The sequence below is a fragment of the Trachurus japonicus genome, chromosome 23, assembly GCF_045865225.1.
Source record: "Trachurus japonicus isolate A0001 chromosome 23, Traja_1.0".
NCBI classification, from domain to species: Eukaryota; Metazoa; Chordata; class Actinopteri; order Carangiformes; family Carangidae; genus Trachurus; species Trachurus japonicus.
In genome coordinates this window covers 21,831,557-21,849,538 of record NC_140929.1, presented here as the reverse complement: position 1 = coordinate 21,849,538, position 17,982 = coordinate 21,831,557, and the positions used below count along the sequence as shown (strand labels likewise).

The window sequence follows — 17,982 nt, the reverse complement described above, 5'->3', positions numbered from 1 at the left end:
TGGCTCTCTGCTCTGAGCCTACTGTTTCTACTGCAGATGTTAAACGTAGGAAAGTCACAAATGTAGTTGTAGTTGTAGCTATGTAGTTTAATTCCCTTTCCTTTAACTGCCCGCTCAACCATTTGGTTGAGCTCATTTTGGGTCACTATATCTCAATGCGAGGAGTGCCTAACTTGGTTCAACCTGGTTAAGCCATCTCTACCACTCGGTTGAGGTACGCTGTGCTAAAGAAATCCACTAAAAGGCACTGTGTTTTTAAATAGTATTCTTCTTCACACCCCCTACTACCAGGAAATCCGAAACACAAAAATCATCTGCGACATGTTGACTTGAGTGTTTTCAGTAAAAATTTGAAAGGTACAGATTGTTTTCTGACATACAGTATATGTGTTTTAGAGTCCTTACTAAACAGAATTATGTCACTTGATATCATCTAAAAACATAAATTAAAATGTAAAATAAATATTTTTTTAAAAAACATGCTCAACCAAATGGTTGATTTGTCGCTTGATGGTAAATGTAGAAAATTAAACTAATCTAAGTAAACTTTACTTTTTTGCTATAAAATCTACCAGAAATGTGACTGTTGTGTCCCAAAAACATGACTGCTGGTGCTCCAACACAGACAAGGTGTGTTCAGATATAAAAACAAGAAATGAGAATTTTCTTTTCTTATTTGAATGCAAAAATGAATGTTTTGCACTGTTACATATAATCAGAAGTGTATTGAATGTGAGAATTATGTGCTGTTGCACTTTAACACAGATACAGTACAGATGGGAAAATTAGAAATGCAATATTTCCTTGTTCGAAGAAATATTTTTTGTGGTTGTAATAAAAACCAGAGGTGTTTTGTGGCACGCTGAAAGAAATAGTGTATTCAATGCCCCAGACATTTTTTGTTGTTTATTTCTTCATAAATTAGCATTTTATGTGAATTAACCTACTGTTCCTGGTATTTGTATGAAGTTCTGTACTTAAACCATTAAGTGACATCTCAACCATTTAGTATAGATCAGTATTTTAGAAACCACAGGGTCTGTTGAAAAAGAAATCATTGATTGTGCTTATGATTCACCAAAGGGTAAAAGAAATGCAAATAAATATTTTTTTCACTGGTTTCTTCTTGGTGGGGGTGTTAATGGGTTAAGTGAACATTGCAGTCTAAGTTAGAGTTTCTTCTGACAGGAGCACTTTGTACATGGGAATAAATCCAAAATCAAGGTGTGTGTTGATAATGGTGTGCCCCAAGGATTAAAACAGGTGCCTGATAAGTTTCCTGTGGTGGTGTGAACACAGGGTGTGTGCTCTTGGTCTTACCGTGCCACTTTCCCTTGAAGACAGTTCCAAAGGATCCAGAGCCTATCCTCTGACCCAGAGTGATCTGACCCTCGGGGATTTCCCAGTCATCACTGGAGTCCCTTCTCCCCAGGGTTTTCTGCTTTACAAGGCACACGGTCAGCACAAACACACACACACACACACACATAAAAACACACACATAAAAACACACTGAAACACCCTGTGACAATCTCTTACCATCTTATTGCGGTCCTCGGACGAGGATGACGACTTGCGCTCCCTCTGTTGGCATGGCGACTTCTGTGGGACCTTGACGTTGGTCAGGGAGCCGGGTAGAGAAGCAGGTGGTGTGGCCGACAGTCCTGTGGTGGAGCCTGGAGCGGGGCCGTGGAGGAAAAAAAGAGAAAAAAAGAACAAAAAAAAGAAAAAAAAAGTGGAGAGAATGAGAAACACAGGTCAGAAGAAGATGAGATAAAGCTGCAGAGTCAAGAGAGAGAGAGAGAGAGAGAGAGAGAGAAAGACGGGAGCTGAGGCGTCTGTATCAGTTGTGTGTGTGTGTGTGTGTGTGTGTGTGGTCGACATGCAGAGGAGAGGTGAGGGGGGTGCTTTGTTGGATGGCAGTGAAAGGTTTAATAATCAAAAATCCATCACTGTTATTAGCTGCTTAATTATTAATGATAGTATATCGTCTCAGAAGAATTCTGCTGATTCAACTAGTTATGATACATTACAAAAATGACTCCCGGGCTGGAAGCAGAGACAAACCCTGATGCTGCATTCACATGGAATCAGGCGGACGGCAAACTAGATGTCGTTTAAGTGGATGAGAGAAGGACGGTAAACTAAATTCAAAATGTTAAAATTTTAACTTGTGTTTAACTTATGTTAGAAATGTAACATAAAATCTGAATTTAAACAATAAATAAACAATACGAATACAATCAGCATAGCAACATATTGTCTTTCATGTTTCGTCAGCCTGATTCCATGTGAATGCAGCATTAGTCTTACACCATCATGTGAGTTGGAAAATACATCTTATACATCAATATCTTGAATCAGCAAAGATATAAAATCAATGTAAATAACCTGAGTTACTTCAAATCCAAAGATCAGATGATCAGGCCACTTCACTTCTTTCTAATCAAGCATTATTTTGAGTTTGCATTATTTTATCAGACACTACTAGTGTAAAACATGTCACGCCTCAAACACTGGGGTGAGGTTTAATTATACACAGTAGTACTGCTTTATAATAATTACACACTATTAGGCATTATCAAATACTTAATTCATCATTTATGAAGTATTCCTCCTACATTGATACTAATATGTCATTCATAAATAGTAGTAAATGTTTAACTCTGGACTAATGAGATATTCTATAATAAATATCTATTAACACACTCACTAACCATTACTGCAGCACAAATGTACATCTAAATTGGTTGTTAATCATTGACACTTTGTAAATAACATCTTCTAAATAACTGGATTGATCCAATACTGAATAAAAAATGCTGAATCATCATTTGTTACATTAAGTATGAAAATACAATGCTTTGTAACTAAGTAAAGCTTAATAGTGTGTAGTAATAAATAAAAAGTAATAACGTTTTCTAAGTCTAGTTATTTTAAAAGTGTTACCTAAACTACCATTGCAATTGAAATCATAGTCACATTATTGAAAAAAAAGAAAAAGAAAAGTTCAGGTAAAAAAAACTTTCTTTTCGGTGAACTTACCCTTTAAATACTTCAGGATTTACTGATGATGTTGTGTGTCATTTTAAGCATCTAAACAAAGGGAGTAAATTGCCTAATTTTAAAGCAGCTGAAGCCTGGACTCATGTTAACTGATGCCTCTTTTTTATCATTGTGCCATAAAGAAACTGACCTTAACAACTGCTGATTCATTTGTCACAAAAGTTAACAAATCGCTGAGTAACGGAGCATCTTAATCAGATAAAAACCACCATCCAGAGGATAAAGAGGTGTCACATCAGAGTGGTGGTGTGATCAGTGTGTGATCAGTGTGTGATCAGTGTGTGTGTGTGTGTGTGTGTGTGTGACAGAGCATTTGAGGACGTAAACAGTGGGGAAACAGAAAGAGGGGAACACACGGTGGATGTGACACAGGTATGTGTGTGTCGGGAGAGAGGAGAGGGGAGGCTGGGGGTGTGGGGGGGGAGTGGTCGGTATGTGTGTGTGTGTGCGGGGGAAGTCAGTGGGATGGGTTGTGGGATGGGTTGTGTGATGGGGGGTGGGGTGGGGGTGGGGGGTAGGAAGGGGTTGCAGGTGGAAAGACACAGGAAACACACACGGAGGCCTAACTACCTCGGAAAACGGGCTCGGGCTCAAAATCAAACACTATGTCATTGGGGTAGGAGTATAGGAGGGGGCTTGAGGTCCGTGTTCGGTGCTTCCTCAAGCAGCGGGCGGGGTGGGTCGGGGGGGCTGCAGGGCAAAGAGAGACAGACAGACCATCACTGCTACTCACCCTGCCCCTCTCACCTCTGACTACTGTTACTTGTCCAAGGATACAGCTGAGCAGAGAGCCCTCCTACCACACCGCATTTAGCAAGTTAGCTTAGCTCGGATTTCACTCGCTAAATCTATACTTAAAGGGATAGTTCAACATTTTGGCAAATTCGCCTATTGCCATAATCCCTACAGTCATAGAGGTAGGTTCATTACCTTTAATTGTCGGTGCATGTTGTTTTGAGATCAGCGGGACAGAGATGCTAGCTGCTCAGCGAACACAATGGAGGTGAATGGTACAGGTCCCCTGTCCCCCATCAAACTCATCAAATACACAATAAAACAAACTCTGGTGGACAAGTTGTGATCTGCACATTCACCACGCTATGAGATAATAATGTAACATTGTGAGACGGAGTTGTTTTATAGGCAAATGCAGCCGGAACTACATGCCAGACATGGCTGCTGGGTGGAGTGATTTCAGTATATCGCTAGTATTTGCTTTATACATTATTATTTCATAACGTGGTGAATGTGCAGTTCACAACTTGTCCACAAGAGCGTTTTGAAGTTGTTGGATTGTGTATTTGATGAGTTTGATGAGGGACAGGGGACCTGTAACATTCGTCTCCATTGTGTTCGCTGCGCAGCTCACGTCTCTTCCCCTCTGATCTCAAAACAACATGCACCGACAATTAAAAGTAATGAACCTACTTCTATCACTAGGGATTATGGCAATAGGCGAATTTGCCAAAATCTTGAACTATCCCTTGTGTGATTAATTTCAGTTTTGAACATGTTGGGAAATAGTGACATGTTCAGGTGGATGTCAGTCAGTAGTAACAGTGAGTTCAGCTTTGAATACATTTTTTTAAAGCAGGGGAATCAGCTGGCTCTTTACACCATGGAGGCTGATTTGTTTCACTTTTTCCAATTGAGCTGAAAAGGTTTGTTAGCTACGTGTCCTCCTCCTGAGCCACTCTGACTCTTCCATGTGTCCTGACTGAGCTGCTGAGTGGTTTGCAGGACTGACTCGGGCTCCTCGGATCTGGACTCCATACACACACACACGCACACACAAAAAAGACCAAGAGCACGCAGACGGAGGATGGTGGGAAAAAAAAGCCACGGAATGAGGCTGAAGTCTGCCGCCGTGATCCTTACCTCCGTCGGACCTTGTTATACCCTGATCTCGAATCAGATCCTGAAACAAAGGGGGAAAAAAGAATGAACACTGTTGTAATTCAAACACACACTCAATTAAATGCATTGTGCTGTACAATTTACTGTGTTCAGACTGACATGAGGTCAGTTTCAGAGGCAAAAGGCTGAGTGTATAGATACATATAGATATTAACATGTTTATGAGTCACTTTCCTGAACAAGTAAAGCTGAGTGTCACCCATCAACTCAAGTTTCTCATTTACAGTATTTGAACCCATTATATAGTATATTCTAATTCTAAGGAAGAGCGATAAACTGAATTTGATTCATTATAATGTCTGTTGTTTTGCACGATGCATTCGTCAGCAATTAAAAAAAATATAGTAGTATCATTACTGTTGGCATCCATGTTGCTACAGGCCCCATATAACACATAAAACAAGGTTGTAATAATCAATATGAGATGCAATCTGTCCCATATTTTCATACACATCGTGTCCTCAGAGAGCTGTCAATAATGGGATGTCCAGTAAAAGCCACAGCAGTGACAGTCCAGGAGTGGACTGGAGGTATTTATCAATGAGAAGTAAACTGATGCGTTTCCCTTTGTGGCTGCATGTTTTGTCACCCTTGATATTTTTGTCTCACTGGGTTACAAGATATGTTGTCATTTTATGGCAGCAGCTCTGATAACACAGATAATAGCTCCTCAGTTATGTAAACTGTGGCTGCAGCTTATGGCTCTGTCATGACTGCCCTTAAAGGGATAGTTCAATATTTTTGGCAAATTAGCCCATTGCAATTATCCCTATAGTTTTAGGAGTAGGTTTGTTACCTTTAACTCTTTCGCGACCATTGACGAGTTAACTCGTCACAGCCTGCCGAACGTTCACGACCATTGACGAGTAAACTCGTCAAAACCGTTTTTTTTACAGATTACGATAATAGACACTCTGAGGTACCCTGTGTGTGAATATGGTTGTCCTCTGATATGTAAAACTGTTTTAAACTAAAATCAAAACATAATGTTTTTTATAAACTGTGTGATCTTGGTTTTGTTTGAGTAATCGGTCTCCTTGAATGCTGCTCTGGGGACAGCGTGCAGCGCTGTGCGGCTGTCGGCTACAGTGTTGCGACTTTCTCGCTGAATCTGGCGACTTTCCAAACCCTCTTTTGACAAAAGCGACCGACGACAAACCTGGTGAGTTTTCCCGGTGCTGTTACAAACGTTTCTGGTTTGGAGACTCGGATCTGAAAGCCGGTTATCTCTGCTGTTTTCACAGTGCAGCGGAGCAGGCGCTGTGCAGCGGGGGCTGTGACCGGCCGCCCCCGCCCCAGAGCACTCATCACCGGCCAGTCACACAGCAGTGTCCCGGAGCTGCTGCGCTGCAGCCAGAGACCCGCACCGCTGCACCGCTGCTCTCCAAGCTGCCACACCCCCCAGATTTGCCTACAAATATATTTATTTAGCCGTAGAAGTGATTTGGGAGACGCCACACTGCAGATTACCGGTAAAATGAGCAGATTGCCACTTGACACAAAAGTGCATTTTTCTCTGAAACTAGAGCGGGAGCTCCGTTTTTGGAGAAACCCAGCTCTCTTCTTCTACTTCGTACTCACGAACGAAACGGCGGAAAAACTCGCCGTTTTTTCGTGGAGCACGTTGTAAAGTCACTCTTCAACCACGTGAAGACCGTTTGTTTCTAGGTGATGTACAGAGTTCGGTTCGACGTGAGATAAAAGGTAAACAAATAGCCAAAAACATGTGGTCCTGAGCGGATGTGCTGAGGAATTAGTGTGGTCGTGAAAGAGTTAATAGTCGATGCGAGCTATTTTTAGAACGGCGGAGCAGAGCCGTGAGCTGCTCAGAGCTATGCTACAGAGGCTAATGGGATTTCTTGGTTTCCCTAATCAAACTCATCAAATACACAATCCAACAACTCCAAAACGCTCTGGTGGACAAGTTGTGACCTGCACATTCACCACGCTGTGAGATAATAACAGAACGTTACGAGACGGATTTGCCAAAAATGTTAAACTATCCCTTTAAGGGCAACTTTTCTGTCCACTCATTAATTTGTATATATGTGGCTCTCTTCTTGTTCACAAGTCTAACAAGTCAGTTTTTAGGAATAATTATCTTCACATGTGGTGCGACACATTTGTAAATCAGTTGCCTTCGGTAGTTTAACCAGTGACTAACTGGGCGTTCACACCAAAAGCGACCAGAGCGACCGGGGCGACCAGCTGCCATTCATTTTCAATGTACACTGGCGACGAGGAGCGACGAGGAGCGACGAGGAGCGACCGGCGGCGGGAGCGACGCGAGTGACGCGATGGGACCGACGCGACGAGAGCGATGAAAGTTGGGAGAGATTGAACTTTATGCAAATGAGCAGCGGCGCGACCGCGGCGACAGCCAATAGCGGACTGGGATTCTCACAGCCGGAGAAATTGAGAGAGCCTGAATGGACACATCTGCAGCACAGCTTGAAAGTCCCGCCCCTTTGGTCGCTTGGTGCAAGGGCCTGCTAGAGCTGGCAAGCGACGCGATAGGAGCGGCCAGGGCGACTACAGGCGATTTAATCGCTTTCGGTGTGAACGCACAGTAAGACCAGATGAAACGTGCCTACACCAATTAGGCAAATCAAATTCCCACAATAATCTCACCCTTTATGAATCTGACCAAGAGAATCAAAGTTGTTGTACCTGCAGTCATGACAGAGCCATAAGTCAGTTTAATAATAACTGAGGAGTTATTATCTATGTTTTCTTGATTGCAGCAAATTTGCTTTTGTGAAAAGAAAAGATTTTTATTCTTTAAACATGAATATGATGATGCCCAATTTTGACTTACAAAAATTATGGCATGGTGGTCGATATCAACCCACAATCCATTCATCCTAACATTCAACATGGTTAGAAACAGACTACAAGCTCACAGGGTGTACGACAGGTGGTTTCTGCATCTACTTCACTCAAAAGTTACATTTCTCAGTTAGGATCTTGGTTTTGTTTATTTTCCTGGGCTGGGTCATCATAGTAAAGGTCACAGTGGTCAGTTGGACCACAGAGGACAGACTCACATCGATGTTGACAGGCTCGATGGTGTTGATGTGGACGTTGGGGGCGGAGGACGAACGGTCCCGCTGGCCAAACTGGTTGCGGTGGTCCTCCTCATTGGGCCGGAAACTGGGCGGGATGGGTATGGACTTGGACGGTGACACAGTGGCGTGACATATAGACCTGGAGAAGACCAAACCAGTTAGTACACATCTATACGCACTCACTGTTTTCTTATTTTACGGAGAGACGACCCAAAAGCTTGGACTCTAATGTGCGTCTGGAGAGAAAAGCTGCCAACTTCCTGACGCCGTCCGTGTTGTGTTGCTAAAAATGATTCCACAGAGCGGTGTGAAGGTGGAGGACTCACCCGGTGGAGTCAGACGGGGGGAGCGAGGGACAGACCTCGGACACGGGGGTGGTTCCCTCCGAGGAAACCTCCTCCTGGGTGAACGGGTGGTGCTCAAAGAACTTGGACACTAGCAACAAGCTGCGGGACACACAACAAGCAACAAGGTTGCTTAGTAATTATTTAGTAACAATTATACGTAATTATTCTGTCGTTTACCACACGGCTGCAAAGCTTCGAGTGAATGATGAAACACTGGATGGACAAAAATAATACAGTAAAGCAGTGGCTTCCCAACCTTTTTTGGCTCGTGACCCCATTTTGACATCAAATATTTCTGGCGACCCCGATCACGTGCAGTCATGTGATCGCGGCCGTCAATCATGCATCAGCTCAGATATTTAATTAGAATTCGATTTATATTCGAGAAGGTGAAAGTATAGAATACAGTTGTTTATGATTCTGTGTAGTGTGTTAACACTTTAGATCAGGGAACACATATTCACCATTAAAGCAGATATCAGTGGAATGTTTTTGTTAATATAAGTCCTAAATAGTCCTATTTTCCGTCAGCAATCACTTACATGAAGTATTTCAGCCTAAACACGAGTCTCTCCGTCACTCTGCTCTGCTGTAACCCGAGGAGAAAATTGTCCTTGTGGGATACAAGTGTTATCCAATGAGGGGAGAGAACGGCATGAAGGGCTGTGTGTGCAGCCAAGGGATGCGTGTGAATGTGGTGACGTAGCACGAGGACCAATTGATGCCTGACAAGGGCGGGGGCTGCTAACTCATGGTGCGTTCAAGGAAACTCGTACTTTGTGTTTTTCCTTCCTGTGAAGTCATACCAGTTCGATCTGGTACGAGTTCACGGGTCGGAAGTTACGAGTGGCCGTTATAGGGAACTTTCACAGACAACAGGACGGTAAAAACACGAGCTACGGGTTACCTGGAACGCTACCAAGTCGTAGTTGTGACTTGAAGCTGTAACTTACGGTTTCAAAAGCCTGCCTTGAACACAGCATTAGCCGAAACGGCCGTGCCGCTGTTATCTGCTTTAACTAGGTGCGTATGCATATAAGTAGCTTACTAGCTCCTTATTAGTAATTATTAAGCACATATTAATTCCTTATTCTACATAGCCTTATTCTACCTCTATTACACCATGAATTAAGATTTTTCCTGATATTAACTCCTAATTATCGCTTATTCACTGTAAATTAATGCATTAATGCTATACTAATTCAGAGTGATAAAGGAAGAATTACTGTTCTTGTGCTACTGCCCCTGTACAAGGGCCCAATAACCCACTGGTTATTCACATCATTATTCAGAAACAACAATGCATTCATTTACAATGAATAAGCGATAATTAGGAGTTAATATCAGGAAAAATCTTAATTCATGGTGTAATAGAGGTAGAATAAGGCTATGTAGAATAAGGTGTTAATATGTGCTTAATAATTACTAATAAGGAGCTAGTAAGCTACTTATATGCATATTAATAAGCACCTAGTTAATGGTGAATAAGTGTTACCGAATATTTTTATCAGTAATTTTTATTTATCAACTACTAGACATTTCAGGCGACCCCATTTGAATTCCAGGCGACCGCACGTGGGGTCCCGACCCCAAGGTTGGAAAACACTGCAGTAAAGTGATTAAACTACAGCAGAGCTTGGTTTCACACCACAGCATACACAGTATAGTATTTAAAAACTAAATATACCTTTCAACTATTCTATAATAATATTCAAACCATTCTCTCACAATTAAAGCTAACAACAGAAAATCCACACCCTTCAGTATTTTACACCAGAAAATAGACCCACAATTGCAACAAGGAGACTTTTCAAATGAACAAACATATTGTAACAACTTCTTCTACTACTACTACTACTACTACTACTAATAATAATAATAATAGAAAATAAAAAATAGTAATAAAAATAAAGTAAAATAAAAAAATGTAAATAAAAATGTAGAGTAGGGTCAGTTCCAGGCTGGTCACAGTGTGATGGTCTCTCCACTCTGTGTGTATGTGTGTGTGACTTACTCTAGCTGGTCGTAGTTGACACACATGAGGGGAACCTCGGTGCTGCAGCGCTGGTGGAACTTGTAGCCACAGGTCTGACAGCGGAAACCCTGGAACAGCAGCTTTCTGCAGAAGTCACAGAAGGCCAGCGTGAAGAAGGTCTTCCTCACCTGTCAATCAAAAACACACACACACACACAAAATGTGCAATCGGGTCGGGTAACATAAGCCATACAATCAGGATACAGCATTTTTTATCGAACAGTACTTACAAAGTTGTGTGTGGTGAGCGGCACATTCTCCAATACTTCTACATGTAGCTCCTCTCCTGTCAGCCAGGAGATGTCTGTGTCCCAGCCAATAGGCTTCTTCTCTCTGAAACAGGAAGTTAACATCCCACTGATTCATATAGTAGGATTATGACAACTTGGAGTTGTTGGATTGTGTATTTGATGAGTTTGATGAGGGAAACCAAGAAATGCCATTAGCTTCTGTAGCGTAGCTCTGAGTAGCTCACGGCTCTGCTCCGCCGTTCTAAAAACAGCTTGCACCGACAATTAAAGGTAACGAACCTACTGCTATGACTATAGGGATTATGGCAATGGGCCAATTTGCCAAAATGTTGAACTATCCCTTTAACCGGTTTAGCGCTGATGGCTCCTCACTGCTGCACTATATCAGGTGTTACAATAATGTTGTCTATTATATTCTAATATTTTCTGTGTAAATTTTTACTTTTACCATGCACCAAGACCTGATGGAGTTGTGTGGATGTTTTCCACATTTTGTTATTAACAAAGGAACTGTCTTCAGAGACCAGACACATGATGATGATCATGGCACAGATCTGGAGAAGGCTACGGAAATATTTCTGCTGCACAAAGCCAACTGAGCCAAACTGAGGCATCAGGGAGAAACTTCCAGAGGGTCAATCATCACTGCAGCTCTTCACTGCTAGACAGAGGCGTCTCTCCTCAGTGCAAGTTGCAAAAAAAAAAAAAAACACCTGAGAACTCTCCCAGCTGAAGCTCTCAGAGTTGCAAGTGCAAATATAGTGCGTTATGTAACAAACACCGTCACTTCAAACTAGTGCGCGATCCGGCAGGAGGGAGTGTGTAACGCATCAGTGTGTTGTTTGGTCAGTGTTGTGGGTCAGTGACAGACTTACCCATCCTGTATCCTGTACACTGCGCAGCACTCTGGGATCAGGCCTCGCATCATCAGAGCTTTCTTCAGCGAGTCCCTCACGGTCATCCCGCAGCGGGCCGGCACCTGAACGCAGCACACAACAAAACGGCGGCACACCAGACTTAACAAAGAGGAGGCGAATGAGCTGAGATAACAGCAGCGAGTCTGGAGGTGCTGCAACGTCTGAGTAAGAGCGTTTCAGAGCATTTATGTTGGTCAGCAGCACGGCTTCAGGCCCAGAAACGGGTGGTTTTATCTGCAGCTTCTCATCAAAGTGAAAGGAAGACAGCTACTGTGTATTCACTAGTAAAACATCCTGTAAATAGACATATCCATGCCACTGGTGACAGGTACGTATTAGGGCTGTCAATCTTCCCCCCCAAAATCAGATTTGAATTTCTAATGCTTCATATGTTAAATATTTGAATTATATTTAAATTTGTTATGTGTTTTTTAGCTCATTATATACACCTATACCAGCTTGTTATTACATCCTGTGTCCACTAAAGGGCATTCCAACCAAATCTGTTATGTAACATTTGCACACACTCAATATAAAACTTCAAGAAGGGAAATCAAAATATTATAAGTAGTGGTGCAACGGATCACAGTTGATTTTTTTATCGGATTGATCGATAAAAAGAAAAAAAAAAAAAAATGTGAGCGTGTAGTAGGGCAATTTAAAAATCTCTGCTCGTAAATTTTAAGCTGCAGCTCTACGTTGTGCACAACAACAACAACAACTAAATAGTTTGTTTTATCAACATGTTTACTACGTTAATTTGCGTTGTTGTGGAACACGTTCAAACGTCAGTTTTCCCCTTCGAATGTTCTCATTTTGAAAATGAATTCTGTTCGAATAGCGAAGTTGGATCTGACAGCCCTATTTACCGTAAATTCTCAAATAGAAGCCCAGGCTTTTATTTGCTTAAACTGCCAGACTGACGCACCTTATATTAGAGACAGGCGTCTGTGTGGGACAGGATTTATTTAATTTCGAACAAATCTTATGTTTTGCAAAGATGTGATTTGCAAAATACTCTCTTATCATTCTGTTCTTACTGTTGAAAAGAGTAAGAATAGAAGGAAAGAGTCAGTGACAGAGCTCTGGCCATAGACTGTATGTAGGTTCCAGCTCTTTCCTTGGGTCAGTCGGAGTTCTCAACGGGCCAGACCGAACAACATGACTGAACACGCCAGGTTCCATTGAAAACATACAGTATACCTACAAATAACTTTTTTTGCCGTGTTAGGGTTGAGAATTAATGTTCATAAGTCCGGCCGCATCGGGTCCGAGTTTCAACACTGGTGGGTCGGACCGGGTCGCGTTTTAATTGTCAGACCGTTAAGAACCCTAGCACGAAATAAGCAGCGTAGAAACTGCTCAGACGGGCGATCGTGGGCTTTTAGAGGCCTTGCACATTTGCAAGAACTTGCATAAAATTCATACAGGAATTTCACACAAAATGGTTCATATTTTATGACCCTAGATAAACAGAGATGTAACCTAGAACCGGTCTGATTGGTGACCAACATTTCCAACCGTAAAACCACTTTCAATACATTTACATCCACTGAGAAGACGCCAGACGTACCACTGTCCTCTGTTTGTTGGGCAGGAAGACCCTGACGATGGGTTTCTGAGGGGAGCGGGGGTTGGCTCGGCTGGCGTCGGTGGGGGTCTGTAACACGGCCAGGGTGTTGGGGGCCGAGGGAAAGGCCTGAGCGCCGCCGCCGCCTCCGCCTCCGCCTCCGACCCCGCACCCTCCCATCTTGACCTCCAGCAGGGCCGGCATGGGGGACGGAGAGCAGGAGAAGTCTGTACCGTTCCCCATGGCCTCCAGCAGCTGCTGCTCCCTCTGCTGCAGCGCGTCCAGCTTACTGGTGTACTCCTCATAGGCCTGACGGAGAACACACGCCAGGGAGACCTCACTCATCGGCTTCAAATGCTCAGATGTGCATGGTTAGATTTTCTAAAAGCAAAGACTCTTACCTCTAGATATATGGAGGGAGGGTTGTGTTCTCCTCCGAACTTGTCCAGAAGAGCCTCTAAGTGTTCTTGTGTCAACTTTATCATCTGTTTGATATTCCATATCTGTGGAGAGACACAACAAACAATGTTAAAGCAGCACTATGTAGTTTTCCGACCTCAAAATAATGTTTTTAAACTCATTGAAGTGGTAGAAAAACGGTTCATAGGATGAACAGTGCCGACGCTGCAGCCTGAGCGGGGGTCGTGCTGCCTGGAACTAACTTTCCTGTTCGGGTAGGAACGCAGCGCCACCGCGGTCCTGGTACACTGTAGTTCTGAGCTCAAGCCCGGTCTCCCTGCTCCTCTCACCCACACACCAGCGCCCTGCGATGGGCTGCATGGCCAACCAATAGGGTTGCAAAATTTTGTTGGAAAATTTCCATGGGAATTAAGGGGAATATAAAGGAATATATGAGAATTAACGGGAATATATGGGAATAATGGGAATATATGGGAATAAACGGTATATGGGAATAAACAGGAATATATGGGAATTAACAGGAATATATGGGAATAAATGGGAATATATGGGAATTAACAGGAATATATGGGAATAAATGGGAATATATGGGAATTAACAGGAATATATGGGAATTAACGGGAATAAATCCGAAAGTTGCAAAACTGAAGGTTGGCTCTTAATAGGGAACTGAGGGGGGATGTCATGTTTTTTAATTGTATTATTTTGCATGGATGTCTGCTTATTACAAAACAAAATATTTACATTTATGTTTGGATATGATACAGTTTGTTTAAATTATTCCCAATTTCCAGTTAATTCCCATAATTCCCGGGGAAAGTTTCCAATTTGGAATATTTCCCAAATTCCCCAGGTTAACTTCCCATGGAAAGTTTCTGGTAATTTAACAGAAATTTACTGGAAATTTTCCGTCCCTTTGCAACCCTACTAACCGATCTCCCCTCCAGAGCTCCAGCAATAAAAATGTAGAGTCTGAGAATGAATCTTCTCATGATCCCTCATAACAAGAGTCTCAGTTTATAATAAGACCAGGATGTAACAGGGTTTCCGCTACATGTAAAAAAAAAAAAAAAAAAAAAAAAAAACTCTGCTCATATCGACAGCTTTACGTAATGACACTGCATTTCACTTCAAAGTCATCACTTCATCACACGAGGCCATCATAAAATCTTACAGGACTTAGTTGGGGCGCCCTTATTGACACTAAGCACAGAGTAGATTTTTTTCTTTTTAATGTTCACAACAAAATATAACACAACCAGCACAGCTTGTACTTGTGTAAACTGTGTGCAGCTGCTTGGGGCTGGTATGAAATGATACTACTGCAGACCTTCAAATAAATACTAGTTTAGACGTTCAAAAACTGTTGGCGAGTGTGTGTGAAGCAGCTGATCAATAAACTCAAGACAGGCAGCATACAGAGACAGGTACTAGGCTACATAGACATGCATGACTGTAGTTGATACTGATGCACTTATTTCCCATCATCTCCCATCACAGACAGTATAGTAGAGCTCCAGTACCACATATCAAAACAAAACCATAAACCCTAACCCTTTAGGACAGCCTTCTTCTGTGCAGCATTGTGAAAATTCAACACAAGTCAATTAGAAACAACTGTCTAAAAAGGATGCTGAAAAACTGGGCCTCTGAACTAGACTACTGTTAACTCCTAAATACCAAGATGTCCCAGGAACTCCTCCACATGATTCTGCAACTTCAATCAGTACTGACAGGAAGTAGCAACGGAGATCACATTTCTCCTATGTTGGTTTCTTAGCTCCATTTAAAATACATAAAAAGCCTTTAATGGCTGAGCACTGTGTGTCTTTAAGAGCTATCCTAACCAAACACCCTGATCTCAAACTGTCTGCTTGTGGTTCCTTGTAGCAGAGCCTTCAGCTCTCAGTCTCCTCCTCTGTTGACCCAGCTCAGTCTGCTTCAGGAGGCAGACACCTGCTCCACATGTAGGACTAGAGCTACAGTTTATGGTTGGAGCTGGATCAGTTGAACCTTTAGCCGTCTTTTAGTTGTTCTGCTACAGCTCGGGGGATCTCCCATGATGCCTCCTTCCTTCTCTCTTTCTGTCCTTCCCAATTGCATTTTTATCACACTACTGCATGTCATTAACTTTCTGTGTTCTCTCTTTCCTGTAATTTGTGCTTTTTTTCCTCTCCATCTCTCCATCTCTCTCTCTGTCCCTGTCCTCATTCTGCAGGTAACTCTCTGGAGCTGCAAGATCCAGATCTGTCATAACAACGTTCACCATCATTATTATTAATATCATTATTATTTGATGTTGCCTTCATTGCTACTGTTGTTATTGATTATTGAACCTGCACCTGTGTGTATTGTTCCCATTATCATTATTACAATCAATCTAAATAGTTATAAACAACAGTATTTAAACCTGTTCCTCATCTTTTATTTCCCTCTTTTCTTTCTACTTGTTTCAAAACCACAAATGACCAAACAGTGATTCCAGTAACACCAAAGTAAAAGTAAAAAACACACACACTATGAAACATCCAAATAGCGAGCAAGGTTTGCTGCGAGATGTTCATTCACTATCCGCTGCCATTATATGAAAATCCGTTGCTAGCCGAACCCCCCCTGGAACTCCGAAAGCGTTTTGATAACTCCGAAAGTTCTCCAAACCCTTCCTTGGCATGACGGTAAGTAGAAAATTGGTGAATTATCGATTTTGAGTGAAGTATCCCTTTAACAATGATGCAAAAATATCAGCAACCTGTCTATTCATCATCAGTAAGCTACATCAATACGTAGCCTGGCTATTGTAAAACATCAGTTTTCTTTGGAAAGTCCAGAAATCACAATGCGGAAGTGAAGAGAGAGGAACAAAATAGTGAATAATGAATAATGCTGATAACAATAGCAGCTGATGCTACATGACTAGCAAGTGGCAGCAACGAGGTCAAGGGGGATTTCAATTTCCCGTTTACTAGATTGCGGTGGTGCACCTAAGTGTTCCCACACTGCATGCACAACTTTTCTTTTCCATCAACCAATCCGCGGACCACTTGTGCCGATCCATGGAGAGCGATCCGAACAGATCACGGATCAACAACAATCGGTCGTACCACTAGCAGTTAGGGCCATCAAATCCATCCATGTTCCCTGCCTGACATCTTGTGGTGAACCACACCATGTCCCAAAGAGAAGACGTTAACGTCCATTTTGGTCATCAACATAAACCTACAACTTGATGACTGGGCCAGATGAGTAGCACTTGTGAGGTTCTTGTACTTTTTGTGAGTTTCTACCCCTACGTTTCAACTCCACTATCGGTCTGAGGCCTTGGATACTGGTCACTTTTCAAATCATAATTTTTCAAACTCTTCTAGTTAAGTGAAGGTAGGAAATTAATAGCCTTGTAAACCAGCCTCTCGCGGAAATGCATTTCATTTCATTCCGAAGGAGAGTCTGGCCTCATTCCCGCTGTAAGCGTTTGGCCTGAAACCCTCAAAGACAGAGCCAATCAGCGTCGCTGCTGTGATTGACACAGCACGTTGGCCAATCAGGGACCGACTGGTGCAAAGCCCCGTCACTACACCAACTTGCTGATTGGCTGAATGGGGTTGTCTGTCAACGCTACTACTCCCGCCCAGCTCCCACCCACCCCAAACGCTTAGAGGGGGGATGAGGCCAGACTCTCCGTCGAAATGAAATTAATCCATCAAAAATTTTAAAAAAGATACCATAGGCATGGTAAGACATGGGAACAATTGCTAACCTGAGCACAATACTAAGTTCTGTTCTGGTGCTGTGAGTGTAAGTGAGAGCTATGGTCTGGAGGCCTTGAAGTGCACCAAGACCACTACAGGCCACAAAGGGGTGCAGTCCATGGGGGTCATTCCTATGTTCCCACATTTCTGACATTTTTTCTTAAAATTAGGCCTTATGTTCCCACATTCTACGATTTATTTTCTAAATTAGGCCCTATGTTCCCACATAATCCTTTTTCATTAATTTGCAATAGATTTCATCCCCTTTTTCCCTATTTGGTAGCCAATTATACCCAACCTCCAGTGTCCAGTAGCAGGTAGCACAGAGGCCTTGCATTGACTAGCTTCCGGTCAGTTGGTACAATTTAGACACAGGGGGTTAGGGTTAGACACAGGTTAAGGACTAATTTTGAGAAAAATCTTAGAAATGTGGGAACATAGGCATGGACCCCAGCCATGGCCCCTGGTGCCGGAGGAGTAGGGCCTATATACTTTGGGATTTCCTCCCACCTTAAACAAGAAGTCTTGCCGATTTTCCAAAATTGGCTTTTTGTCGACTGTTCATTCTTTGTTGATCTGAGACACTGAGTTACAATGCTTCAGAACATTTTTGCAATGTTTTAATTGATATCACAATTTCATTTT

General features: G+C 42.5%; 1 protein-coding gene across 2 annotated transcripts in view; it reads right to left on the bottom strand.

The window, feature by feature from the left end:
• Positions 1-17,982, bottom strand: part of braf (B-Raf proto-oncogene, serine/threonine kinase) — a 32,328-nt gene that overhangs the window by 5,476 nt on the left and 8,870 nt on the right. Inside the window, exons 2-12 of one of the 2 annotated variants that reach the window (XM_085769989.1) lie at positions 13,573-13,674; positions 13,175-13,480; positions 11,560-11,663; positions 10,664-10,766; positions 10,413-10,561; positions 8,378-8,497; positions 8,031-8,190; positions 4,945-4,984; positions 3,637-3,756; positions 1,540-1,676; positions 1,321-1,438 (exon numbers count right to left, since the gene is read on the bottom strand). In XM_085769989.1, the coding sequence (XP_085626115.1) occupies positions 1,321-1,438; positions 1,540-1,676; positions 3,637-3,756; positions 4,945-4,984; positions 8,031-8,190; positions 8,378-8,497; positions 10,413-10,561; positions 10,664-10,766; positions 11,560-11,663; positions 13,175-13,480; positions 13,573-13,674 (1,459 nt within the window). The remainder of the gene's footprint in view (positions 1-1,320; positions 1,439-1,539; positions 1,677-3,636; positions 3,757-4,944; positions 4,985-8,030; positions 8,191-8,377; positions 8,498-10,412; positions 10,562-10,663; positions 10,767-11,559; positions 11,664-13,174; positions 13,481-13,572; positions 13,675-17,982) is intronic. The other variant, XM_085769990.1, reaches the window with a different exon arrangement.